Here is a 12,914-nt window from a genome sequence, read left to right as displayed (position 1 = left end):
ATGGCAACACTAGGCACAAGTTCTAGTTATCTAAATTCCCCTAGAGTTTGAAATGGATACACACCCCTCCCTCACCCCAACTTCCTCTCATTTAAGAAGAGACATTCCACTGTTTAAACGCCAGCCATATTTTACCCCAGAAGTGGCTCATCACACATCACTGAAATGTAATGATAGTTTGATAAGCACTTTGGCATCCTTAAACTGAAAGTGCTAGGCTATGGTGATGATGAAGGCCAGGTCTATGCGAGAGGCCTTGCAGTGCTACAGCTGTACCAATGCAGCTATGCTGGCATAAGATTTCCAATGTAGCCGCACTATGCCAACAGGAGAGTTCTCCCATCAAAATTAAACCACCCCCAACGAGCGGCAGTAGCTATGTTGGGGAGAGAGCATCTCCCACCAGCATAGCACTGTCCACACCAGCGTGTCTGTCGGTGAAACTTGCATCACTCAGGAAGGTGGTTTTTTCACACCCCTGAGCGACGCAAGTTACACCGACAAAAGTGCTAGTGTAGACATAGCCAAAGTCAACTTGCGAAAACCCATAGTTTTCAGATCTATGGGAAGAATAGACAAATAAGGAAAAAAGATGAAGACAAACCATCTTAAAGTTGCATTTCAGGTGGTTTATTGAATTTTAAAGAACTTGCCAGCTCTACAAGTAAATATTTAAGTGTTCTCAACAGGATCACACAACAAACCACACATTTCAAACACATAAGCAAACCAACCATGCCTATGTCGCCAGCTGTGGAAATGCTGTATTATTTCCAGAGCTCTGAAGCTCACTCAAGATCAAGGGCAAATGCATCTTCTAATCATGGACTGAGAAGGGTCACCAGCCTGCTTCTCATCCATCCCTTTGCTGTAAGGCAACAGAGCCTGTAGATCAGGCCCCCTTCCCCATGAATGCTGGCTTCTGTCCTCAAGTATACCTCCCCTCCCCACCTCATTGTGTGTCAGTAATATAGTTACAAGTGATGCCAAGAGACCAGTGCTGGTAAGTGCTCAAACTCCTGGCTTGGGCCTCCAATTCTGCATTTTATAGCCCCCAGGAGATGATCAAGGTCTCGGTCTGTTGCAGCATTGCCAGTGCAGGGAGAAGAGCATGAGTACTGAACCTTGGTGAGCTGCTTTGTCATCGAATAGAGTCTCAGCCCAAACAACTGCAGTCCAACTTCCTGCTGCACTACCAGAGCATTGCAAAAAACCAGTTCCATTTGAAACCATTTTTGATCTGCCCCACTCTGCTGGTTGCTGAACCTAGGGCTTCTGAACATTTACTCAGCACTTTCCCTCCAACCTGTCTACTTAAAGGTCAGGTGTTCCTAAGATCAGTGCTCCTTTCCCTTCTGCGTGAGAGCATGAGACACTGATATCTAGCCCTGCGTGTGTGTTATGTGAAACACCTGTGCAGTTTGGCTTATTTATCAGCATTCTGAGCGTTACACTATAGCTGCAGCATCTCAAGTTCCCAAAAATTCCTATGTTGCACTGCTTTGGCATTGCAATATGGTAAACAGCCGAGAGCCATGCTCTGGCCTCAGCTACATGTCCATGAATCCCAGTGTGGTCAATGGGAGTTGCATGTATATAGCAGAGAGCAGCATGTGGTGCTGGTAGCCTTAGTTGCAAAACTATACTAATTATTCTCTACAAAAAAATACTAGATTACCTACATTTCTTTTCACTCCCCCCACACCATGTTCAGGCATTTAAGTACATCTCAAACCATACAGAGGAGGGACTCCACTCCTGCTGAAGTCTGTGGTAGTGCTGCTTCATGAACGTCTTTACCAGTGCTAGTGTCAGTTGTCACACCAAAGAGTAATCCACGTTAACGATGAGGCTCTTCAGTATGGCTCTGGAAAGTGAACATTCACTGATTGGCAGCCACCGTATTGATGCTACTGTGGAGGAGGAGATCATTTGACTCAAACACCATATACAGATGAATAATATATACAAAAAAAAAAAAAAAAAAAAAAAAAACCACCATACACCAGGCTGTAGGTTGCTTATCAATGTCACAAGTATAGGGGATTGCATAGAGATTCTCATCTAGTGCACAATACATTTGAGGATTAAAGTAAACTGTGACTTTGTATTTAAGAAAGAGAAACTATCTTAAAAACAGGAGAGACTGCCACCAGCCCCCTTTTGCTAGTGCAATATAAACAAATAAAAAAAACCTAGGAGTCCAAATGCCATTCACGTCAAGGAAAGATACCCAGCAATAGGTCTGTTACAATCAGCATGCTTTAGTGACACAAGCTACTACTACACTCTGAAAGTCAGAGCGCTAAAGAAGTGCAAGGCTGCTTGACTCGCCAGGAGGCGGTCATTTTCTTGAACCTATAAAAATCCAATTAAACAAGCCACTCACTGCAAACAGCTACATGTGAGATTTTTTACAGGCACTGCACTCAGGGAATTCACAGTTGTTCCCTTGGCAGTCATAGCTTGGCTGCACTGAATATACAAAGGGCCAAATTCTGCCTTCAAACAGGCACATGCAATTTCCATTGAAGTCAGTGGGAGCTCTGTGCATCAGAGGGCAAAATTGGGACCATTGAAAGAGTTCAGTTACTGGGATGGATTCAGATTTAAGCTACAGCAGTTTTACACCAGTGCAAGAGAAACAAGAGTAAAGCCTCATATCGTGGAATTTCCTGACAAGAGTACCTGAAAAAAAACAAAACAAAAAAAACCAACCACAAAGTTGAGGTTTTTTGGTTTTTGTTTTTAAAAAGGAAATTAAGACACCACAGACTGCAGTAGGTAGTTGTGATAAGAGGTTCACAGGAACGAACTCTGAAGTAAATATTAATGTTCTCTACTGTTTACATCACATGATGAAACAGCTGTATTTATGTCCTGGAGTGGCACTGCACATACATACACTACTCACCATTACAATCTCTTCAGTATTGCTCTTGCAAGGAGTTAATTTGGGAAACACCGTGGTAATCTCGCTTGAAAAATGTTTGTAGAGTTCAGTGGAGACCACTCTCTAGCCCTTATCTGGAGCACCACAGAGTGGTGGAAGTGGGGAATTTCAAAGGTTTGGATCAGGCCCTATTCAAGTCAAGTCAGTGTTATCAGTGACTTTAATGGGAGTTGGATCAAGCCTGTAGATTCTGTTAAGTGCTTGAAACCTATCCAGGTTACTGTTCTAATTAAGGGCTAAATCCATGACAAGTCTGAAGTTCTATTCATGCACTAACCTCTTTGTGTTCTGTGTTTTGAGGGCTAACGTCTGCTAAGTTACAACAGTGAAATTCCACTAGGTTTGCATGCATGTGTACATATCCCATGAACAATCTGACTGCAGGAGTGTCATTTCAATGGGTGGTTTTATCACAGGGTGCCCGTCACCTCTGGGAGCCCCATTTCACAGATAGGAACTGAGGCACTATGGGTACGTTTACACAGCCTGCAGAAGCAAGCTTCCCAGCCTGGGTCGACAGACTCAATCTAGCGGGGCTCACACTAGTACTCTAACCCCTCTCCCAAGGCTTCAGAGCCCAAGCCACCCCGTCCAAGTGCTGTCTACAGAGCTATTTTTAGAGCACTAGCATGAGCCCCATGAGGCTGTCTGTTGACCCAGAAGCTCGCTGCTGTGGGCTGTGTCAATGTACCCAGAGAGGCTAAGTGACTTGTCCAAGGTCACACACAAAAAAAGTCTGTGGCAGAGGAGGGAGTTGAACCTGGGCTTCCCTCGTCCCAGGCCAGTGCCCCAACCACTGGGCCATCCTTCACCTATCACTGGTGCAACCTAGCAGAATTTAGCCCATAAAAACTGTTTTTGAAAGTAAGGCAAAGGGGGAACAATGGAGTGGGGTGTTCTTCCAAGCACACCCCACTCCATTGTGTGGATAGTAGGATTGCACTTTTTCTGGAGCAAGAACTAGCCTTGGAAGAGTCAAGCCACAAGATACTTTTTTGTGCTTCAAAAAAGAGCTGCTAGCAAAAGTGCATTCTCAAGCACAGCAGTGTCACTGCAATAAGACGACCAGAGAACTGCCTGTAATGTATATGCTAGTGCCACGGGCAGGCTTCTTAAGAGGTCTTCCAGTAAAGAACAATCTAACTGGCACTTTACTACCAAATACTTTTTGCAAACTGGGAGCGTTTAGTGCTTGTGAAAGTGAGGGACTTCAAATGTTATTGGGAGCCAAGTGTTCTGCAGTGCAAGCTTTTCACAGAGCTCTGTCAATACTTCTTAATCCTGACCTGTAATATACCCTACCATACTGCTGGCTTGGGCCTTTGTTGGGCAAAGATTTGTGGCAGACTATAGCAATTTTATGTTGTCCTTCCTACTGCTTCAGATGAAATCAGCCACCTCCTTTTCACCTGTAACCCACACTGGGATTTGAACTCTAGTCTCCAAAGGTGAAAGGCTGGTGTACTAACCTAACGCATCACTAGCACTCCTAATATTTAAAAATTAATAAACTTACGAAGTGCAACTTAACACTCACAAAGCACTACTTATTACCACACACACACACACACACGAGTGGGGGCAGCATCCGGAAGCATTATTTCTTCTCAACAGGTTTGACTTTCCCTTGATCTTCCACTTTTCTGATGGCAGCTTGGATAGCCTCTTGATCACCTAGAAACTGGTGACGGCTAAGAGGGCGCAGATTCTCATCGAGTTCAAGGAGCACAGGCACGCCAGTAGGGAGGGTAACATTAACTATATCCTCATCGGAGATGCCTGCAAAAAGAGAGAACAAAAAATGCCACACAGTTAAACCCAGCACAAGACAATCTCCTGCTTTAAGATTGCCCCCAAGTATCTCCAAAGACGTTGGTCCACATTCTCTGCTGCAGCAGCAATCTGTTCAGCTAAGCAAGGAGTTGAGGTGCAGGTACCGTTATGGCTTCTTGATTATCTGCCTGGCTCAACCCTAGCCCCAGTGCAGGTTAGCGCTAACCTATGAGAGCTGGCAACTGTCCCTAGGAGACTCTCAATGGAGCTGGAACACGACATGGAGGGGTGGCATGGGAACCAGCTAGATGCACACTGGGAACTTCACTTCTGGGACCCAGAGAGCTCCTTAATGCCAACTGACAAAGCGCACACCATACCCTAACTCACATCAGGCTGGACACATTGTGTAGGATGTCATATGCAAACTGGTAAGAAGCTGGGCATGAATATTATTGTGCGATTTATGTGCAGGTGGTGTATAAGGAATTATAGAGATGTGCTGGAACTATGTTCCTAAAGTGTGTTCAGCACACAGTGCATAAGTCCAGCCTGTCCTAGGCAAAGAAATGTTTTGCCTGCATCTCCAGTGGAAACGGAGCAAGGTGAGGCCAGAAACAATGGAAGTACACTTACACAGAAGGTAAACAAAACCATCAAAACTAGCAACTGCAGGAGAGATTTCCCACTAACGATCACAACAGGGGATGCTCAGGGCCGGCTCTAACTTTTTTGCTGCCCCAAGCAAAAAAAAAAAAAAAAAAGCGCGCTGGCCCGCCAAGCGCCGCGCCGCCGGAACCCCGCCCGCCCGCCCCGAGCACCGCGCTGCCCCCCACCACCCAAGATTGGCCGCCCCTTACCAGGTGCCGCCCCAAGCATGTGCTTGGTTGCCTGGTGCCAGCCCTGGGGATGCTGTACCTCCAGGAAGCCTGCCTGCCTCTTGAAACAGAGACAATGGCTGTTGGGAAATATAAGCAGGAACAGAAAGCCATTTTGGCATCCATCACCTGAGAGACACAAGGAGCCAGAGTTCTTGAAATGTGAGAAAGGTGGAACCTTCACTCAAAGGGACTGAACTCTCTAGGGGGCTGACTATAGTGAGAAACCTACTTAAACAAAGACTGTAACTTGCTGAAGTAAGCTTTAAGTCACTAGAAATCATATTTTGTTGTTTGTAACCTTTCCTCTCTTTCAGTCTTATTTGAAATCACTGAAACCTATATTCTTTGTTAATAAACTTATTCTTGTTTTCTTACAAAGCCCTCTCACAGTGCTGTTGCACTTCACTTCAATGTATGTCTCCAGCTCACCTGACAGGCTGATGGGCCCTCTTTGGAGGCAGCAAATACAGGGAGTGTACAGGGAGAGGGACTGGACACTGCAGAGAGACATCTCTGGGGAACTTGGGAGCTGGGGTTCACTGATTGTTACCGGCAAGGCAAGGTATGGACTGGCAGCATCCTGAAGAATTTGCTGGGCAAGGCAGACAAGCTGGTGCATCGGGGAGCTGATACATAGCTTTCCTGCTGCTAAGCTCACTCATACTGAGGCAGAGCAGTAACATGGTGGTTCGCAGTTTTGGCTGACCTGAACAGGATGTCAACGGGGGAATTCCCAGCAATGGAAATGAAATCAGTTTCTTCTCCCTTTGGGCCACGTAAGTGAGGCAGGGAAGAAAAATCTCCCTGCAGAACACACATCTTTCTCGAAGGTGGCTCTTTTGGGCAGGGACGTCCCTCTCCCCTGCCTTCCACGGCATGTCTGCACAGTGCATAGCAGGGCAGGGCGCTGATCCTTAATTGGTGCCCAAAGGCACGACTGCAGTATGAAACAACCTCTGATACACAACCAATTTGTCAGTCCCTTTGAAGGGACTATTCAAGATTACCCCACCACCACCACCACCACCCTTGTTTTTAAAACCCTGAATGCTCCAGCTAGAGTCTAGAAAGACAGACTTAATTCTCCTGCTATTAGGGGCGGATCTACACTGGGAACTTACACTGGCATAGATACATCTCCCAGGGCTGTGAAAAATCCACACCCCGAGCGACGGAATTAAGCCGACCCAACCACCCCGCCCCCCCACCCCACCCCAGACAGCACTAGGCTGACAGAAAAATTCTTCCATCGACTCAGCTCCCGCCTCTCAGGGAGGTAGATTATCTACGCTGATGGGAGAACCTCTCCAGTAGGCACTGCTTGTATCTACAGTGAAGTGTGATAGCAATGCAGCTGTAGACATACCCTTGGCCTAGCACTGATACAGCTCCACCACACTGCTACCAGTACCAAGGCTCATCTACTCTTGACACGCTACAGCAGCATAGCTGCACCAGCGCCACTGCAGTGCTTTGGTGTAGAAACTACCGACACCAAGGGAAGGGGTTCTCCCATCAGCAAAGGTAATCCACCTCCCTGAGAGGCAGTAGCTAGGCCTACGGAAGAATTCTTCTGTCGACCTAGTGTTGTCTATACCTGGGGTTAGGTCAGCTTAACTACATCCATCAGGAGTGAGGATTTCAGACCCTGAGCACTGTAGCTGGGTCATCCTAAAATTTTAGTGTAGGCCAGGCGCAGACTTTTGTGGCAGACCTAGACAACATGGTAGTAAGAACACTTGTGCCCTCCCGACATTACTGCTCCCACTGCTGCCAGATCAACAGTGAGAAAATTGCTAGAGTAAAGGGAGCCTTATTTCGGTCTCCATGTGTTTGTGCTGACTGCCACAGACAACCTGTAACAAGTCTTTTCTGCAGCTGCTGCCATCTGGGAGCAGTTTTCCCTCTTTCCACCTTGTTGACTCTACAAAAGATGGCCATTTCTCTCTCCTACTTTTATTGAAGTCCACCTGTTTTTAATTCTAATGCATTTTGGGGATAGAGATTCTATGAGACAGACTACACAATAAAGCTGTATTGTACTGGTCACATAAATCACCAGAAAAAACCTCAATCAGGCCTTCTTCCCAAAACACACACCGGCCCGCACACACCAAACAGACAGCTGAAAACCAGGATTTAAATGTAGCCAGAGAGTCATTGCAGGTTGTTTCTACATAATGGGTAAAATTTTCAAAAGCATCAGAGTGATTTTGGTGTCTACACTCTTGGGCTGGAAGGTGTAAATTCCAGCTCCAGGAGACATACCCATGCTAGCTCTGCTCGAGCTAGTGCATTGAAAGACAGAGTGCAGCCACAGCTGGGTGAGCAGTTGGAGGGACTAGTTGTTTTACGCTATTTTTAGAGCTGGAAATTTGCACTTCCAGCTCCAAGTGTAGACATATACTTTGGTTCCTATATGATTAAGTAATCATGTACGTGCTTGTGAAAATGTTGCCCCATGTCTACACATACGTTTTCTCCCAACAAAAATCTGTGCACGAGAGTAAGTTGTTGATAATCTCTTGGTTCCCCTTTAGGAAAGAGGATTATGGAGGCAGATTGTAATTGGAAAACTAGGTAGCCTGAAGTAATACAAGTTCAGAAAATAAACACAACCAACTTTCTAAACAGACTAACATGCCAAATGGACAAAGGGACAAGAGGCAAAGTACAGGTGAGCAGCTAAGAAAACAGACCGTTCTCACAGAGCAAAGGGGTAAATTGACAAATGATTTTCACATTAGGTGGAAGGCAATCACCAACATATAAACCAGGGGTCGGCAACCTTTCAAAAGTGGTGTGCCGAGTCTTCATTTATTCACTCTAATTTAAGGTTTCACGTGCCAGTAATACATTTGAACGTTTTTAGAAGGTCTCTTTCTATAAGTTTCTAATATATAACTAAACTATTGTTGTATGTAAAGTAAATATGGTTTTTAAAATGTTTAAGAAGCTTCATTTAAAATTAAATTAAAATGCAGAGCACCCTGGACTGGTGGCCAGGACCTGGGCAGTGTGAGTGCCACTGAAAATCAGCTCGCGTACCACCTTTGGCACGCATGCCATAGGTTGCCTACCCCTGATATAAAACAGTCAAGACATTCAAAGGAGCACTGTTATCATGAATGCAGGAAAAACACTGATCACAACTTGAACTATCAGTTGCTTTAATAAGGAAGGTTTAGCTTCATTTAAAGCTCTCCATTGTTTCTTTCAGAGCAGTTAAACAATAAAATTCCTTTGCCCATGGGAACAGGATGGCAGATTAATCCTAACAGGATACTTATAGCGCTCCACAACTGTATGCTCCTTTAATACAAAAATCGCTAAACAAAAAGTAAAGTTCACAGATCTCATGAGCAAATCTCATTCATTTTATAATTTTGCCCTGATATACTCCAAGTTTGTGGTTTCAGTGTGAACTGAAGCAAGACTATTGTTGCAAATGACAGATTTGGGTTTCAACCCCAAAATTCAGGAGGACGTATGCAGCTGGAGAGATGTTCATATAAACCCTTGCAAAATGCAAGCACCAAAGTTTCTGACAGCTTTACTCACTATCCTATAACTGATCAAAGTCAGTCTGTAAGACAGTAAGACACTGGCTGAGAACAGAAGAATTCTAACCAACAGCTCCAAGAACCTCAAAGAGACTACCATATTCCGCGAGAATACTCTTCAAATCAATAAACTTTTAGAATTCCCATGCAGAAACTCTGGGCTGCTGTATTCTTCATTTAAATAAAGGCTGTAGGACATGGTGTCTTGTATTCAAAGGTTTTGTGTTTGTAATGCTAATGGATTTCAAAAATTCACATGGCACTCACCCTAAAAGATCCTTAAGAACTTTATAATCTATAAACCAAATTCACCCCGATGTAAACATGTACAGATTAACTGGCTTCCTTACAGACATGGCGAATTTGGCTTTATACAAGTGAGGAATTGCTGTGCCCCCCCCCCCTCTAAAATTCAGCCATGATTCAGTACTGATACAACTACAGTGCATCTAGTGAAGACACACTAGGCTGATAGGAGCACTCATCAACATAAAAAGCCCACCTCCAGCGAGCAGCAGAAGCTATGTCAGCAGGAGCAGCTCTCCCTGTGCACACAAGCGCTTATGTGGGTGTAACTTGCAACGCTCAGGTGGGTGGAATATTCATGCCCCTGAAAGGACACAAGTTTTGCCGACAGAAGCTACATCTACTCCACAGCCTAAGAAAAACCCAGACTGTTTAGATTATGCTGCCACCTGACAAGATCACAGCCAAAGATGAGAGGTGAAGGTTGAGGAGGGAAGGAAGAAGTCCAAGAGAGGCGCTTCACACCTGCTTGGTTACTTTTACCACAATGAGTGTATTTGCACATGGGAACCTTTTACTCAGAATAAGATATTTATTAAGCACATTGGGCACCCATTTCAGTTGCATGCTGAAAACTGCACAGATAAAAATCCAAGAGCACTTCCAGATGCCAGCCTGGCTAAGACATTGAACAGAAATCAAGACACTGGAAACATGCCACTCTGACTAGCATAAGTGTCAGCTAAAGCTGCTATCCAGTTACTTCACACACCGTAACACAAGCCAAGTGACCTTTTACTGCACTTCTGCATCCATTCAGTCCATGTTGAGATCCATCCTCTCTCCCACTCTAAGCAGGGTAAGATAAGGTCAGTAGTTGAACACTGACCCTCCAAGAATACCCAGGTGCGGCAGGAAATACTTATGATTCAGTAGGTAGGACTCATTCCTCAGAGTTAATACCAAGCCAGTGTCCCAGCACAGTGTTAGTGGGTACAGTGTTACTGGCGATGTGGTCTTTCAGGAGTCTTAAGAGTAAGATTTTGCCTACTCATGGTCACTTGCAAAGTAGGGATGTAAAATGTTAACCAGTAAGCATTAGTCTTACCAGTTAACCCCCACGCCAGCTGGCCCGAGCAGCTCCAGCTGGCCCTTTAATCGGTTAACTATTTAAAAAATATTTTATTGCTTAAACTGTTAACTTTTTAAATGGTATTTACATCCCTACTTGCAATCCTACAGCACAGCACTTGTGTCTTGGGGAGAGTCCAACCTAGATAATTGCATTCTGTCTACCTAAAATTCCTCCTGAAGTTTCAAGTGGCCATTCTGTTCTCTACTTCCTATCCCATAGTGTTGTGTGATGTTTTTGTACGCTGTTAAACAGGTACCACATTCCACCTCAGTGATGGCACCATTTCAGCACCCATTTCAGGAGCAGGTGAAGTAAGTGATCCCTACTTTGTAAAGAGAAGGTCTAATAAGTTATTACTGTTGGATCAGAACTAATTTCCAAGCACATTTATTTATGCTGCCAAATTTGATCCACTGAAACCCACCGGACTGAACAAGTGTCAAAGGTTTCTTATGCTGTTATCCTTCTACAATCTTTGTTTGAAGTTTGTTGCTATAAAAGATCTTTACCCCCTTGCAGTACATGACATCTTCAGGCTTAAGGACACACGTGGAGCCAGATTCCAGCCTCTGGTCCAGACCTTTTACATCACTCTGACAACACAAGGTTGCCTAATTGGGGCATCCGAGGATTCCCCCTGCAAGGGAACAAGGACACAGCACTTGCTGGATAAGCAGAAATCACTATTGGAACAGGAGTTTCACTAACTTTTGTTTAATGGGTAACCCATACAAATTACTGCTCTGAAACATTTCTGCTTAGGAAAACATTGTAGATGGGCATCTGATTGCATTGGCTTTCTAACGTGACTCATTTTCAAGAGTCAGTCCAGCTTGTCTCATCTGCTTTTAATAAGCAACCTACGTATTTCAGAACCCCTATGAGGTCATTGTCTTACTGTTTACAAGCTTTTCCTTTCCTTCCATCTCTATGGTCACCGCAAAACAAAACATAAAAACCACACCAAATATCTGCCCCAATTAAGCAGTGCTTGCACCCAAACTGCATCTTCAGGACATGATTCTTCAGACATACTGTACAGAATTTTGCACAGTACTAATCAAATTCCGTGACAGCTTGCACACAGTTGCAACCCCATTAATGGCTAGTGCAGAATTTGGCCAAGGATGTTTAGATTATTAAATGAGGCTCCAATGTATTATTCCTGTTGGCAGTATGTAGAGGGCCAGATTTGGATCCTAATTACACAGAGAACTCCATTAAAAAGTCTGGATTTACATAGGTATAATAGCAGAATCTGGCTACTAATCTTTATGGTACTCAGATTGCTTTAGTGAAACCGAGGAGGCAAAATGAAGGACCTATTTACATTAATGTCGCAAGTTACATAGAACACTCATGAGGGCATTCCGTGCCAAAAAATTAAAAATTCTGCATAAAATATTTTAACATTCTGCAAATTGTATTTGTCAAAAAAATGTGGAGGCTCCAGCACGGCATTGGGGAGCAAAGGCCACTGGCCACACAGAGGTGGGAGATCACTGTGCAGCTTTCCCCACACTCCTGGGACACAGACTCAGCGGTGAGGCTGCACCCAACCCTGACCCAGCGCAAGGACTGGGCCTGCCCCAGAAACACCCCATGGTCCTGACCCTCTGTGCCAGGTGCATCAGGTATGAGCAGGCAGGCTCAGCAAGACTGGAAACAAGTGTGGAGGGATCCAGGTGTGGGGTGAGAAGGTTGTGTGGGGCAATCTGGGTACAGGTGGCTCCCTGGGGGATCTGGGTGCAGAGGGGCTTGTTGGGGGGTTCTGGGTGCAACTGTAATGGGATTTTGCAGGGGGATCCAGATGCTGGGGGAGTGGGGCTTGTCGGGGGGGGGCTCTGGGTGCAGTGAGGAGAGTAAGGCATGGCAGGATAGTCTGGGTATGAGGGGGTCTGAATGCATGTGGGTTGGGCGGATGGGGGAGCAACTCCCCCTACAGGGATCCCTCCCCCTGCAGCTGAGGAGCAATGGGGGGCAGGAAGCGGGGGGGCTGGGAGAGTGGGGCTTGTCGGGGGGGCTCTGGGTGCAGTGAGGAGAGTAAGGCTTGGCAGGATTGTCTGGGTATGAGGGGGTCTGAATGCATGTGAGTTGGGCGGATGGGGGAGCAACTCCCTCTACAGGGATCCCTCCCCCTGCAGCTGAGGAGCAATGGGGGGCAGGAAGCGGGGGGGCTGGGAGGGAAGAAGGAGAGTTTGCTCCTCCTAGAGCTGGGGGAGAAATCTGGGCATGGGTCTGACACAGCCCCACATGCCATGCAGGGGAAGAGGAAGTCCCACCCTCTCCAGCCCAGCTGGGACTAGCAGCTGAGACCAGCACAGCGTAGGAGCCACCAGCCAGGTCTTCCCCAGTCCCGCCCC

The 12,914-nt window shown here is 45.7% G+C and overlaps 1 protein-coding gene across 14 annotated transcripts in view; it reads right to left on the bottom strand.

The window, feature by feature from the left end:
- Nucleotides 1-611: 611 nt before the first annotated feature.
- The window catches only part of BPGM (bisphosphoglycerate mutase), a 35,411-nt gene continuing 23,108 nt past the window's right edge, over nucleotides 612-12,914 (bottom strand). For 10 of the 14 annotated variants that reach the window (XM_065567145.1, XM_065567141.1, XM_065567122.1 and 7 more), the window contains one exon: nucleotides 612-4,732. In XM_065567145.1, the coding sequence (XP_065423217.1) occupies nucleotides 4,551-4,732 (182 nt within the window). In that variant the 3' untranslated portion in view covers nucleotides 612-4,550. The remainder of the gene's footprint in view (nucleotides 4,733-12,914) is intronic. The other 4 variants (XR_010592569.1, XR_010592574.1, XM_065567156.1 and 1 more) reach the window with 4 other exon arrangements.

Source organism: Chrysemys picta, chromosome 1, assembly GCF_011386835.1.
Source record: "Chrysemys picta bellii isolate R12L10 chromosome 1, ASM1138683v2, whole genome shotgun sequence".
NCBI classification, from domain to species: domain Eukaryota; kingdom Metazoa; phylum Chordata; order Testudines; family Emydidae; genus Chrysemys; species Chrysemys picta.
The sequence above is the reverse complement of the archived record's forward strand: the minus strand, read 5'-3'. Positions and strand labels throughout refer to the sequence as shown.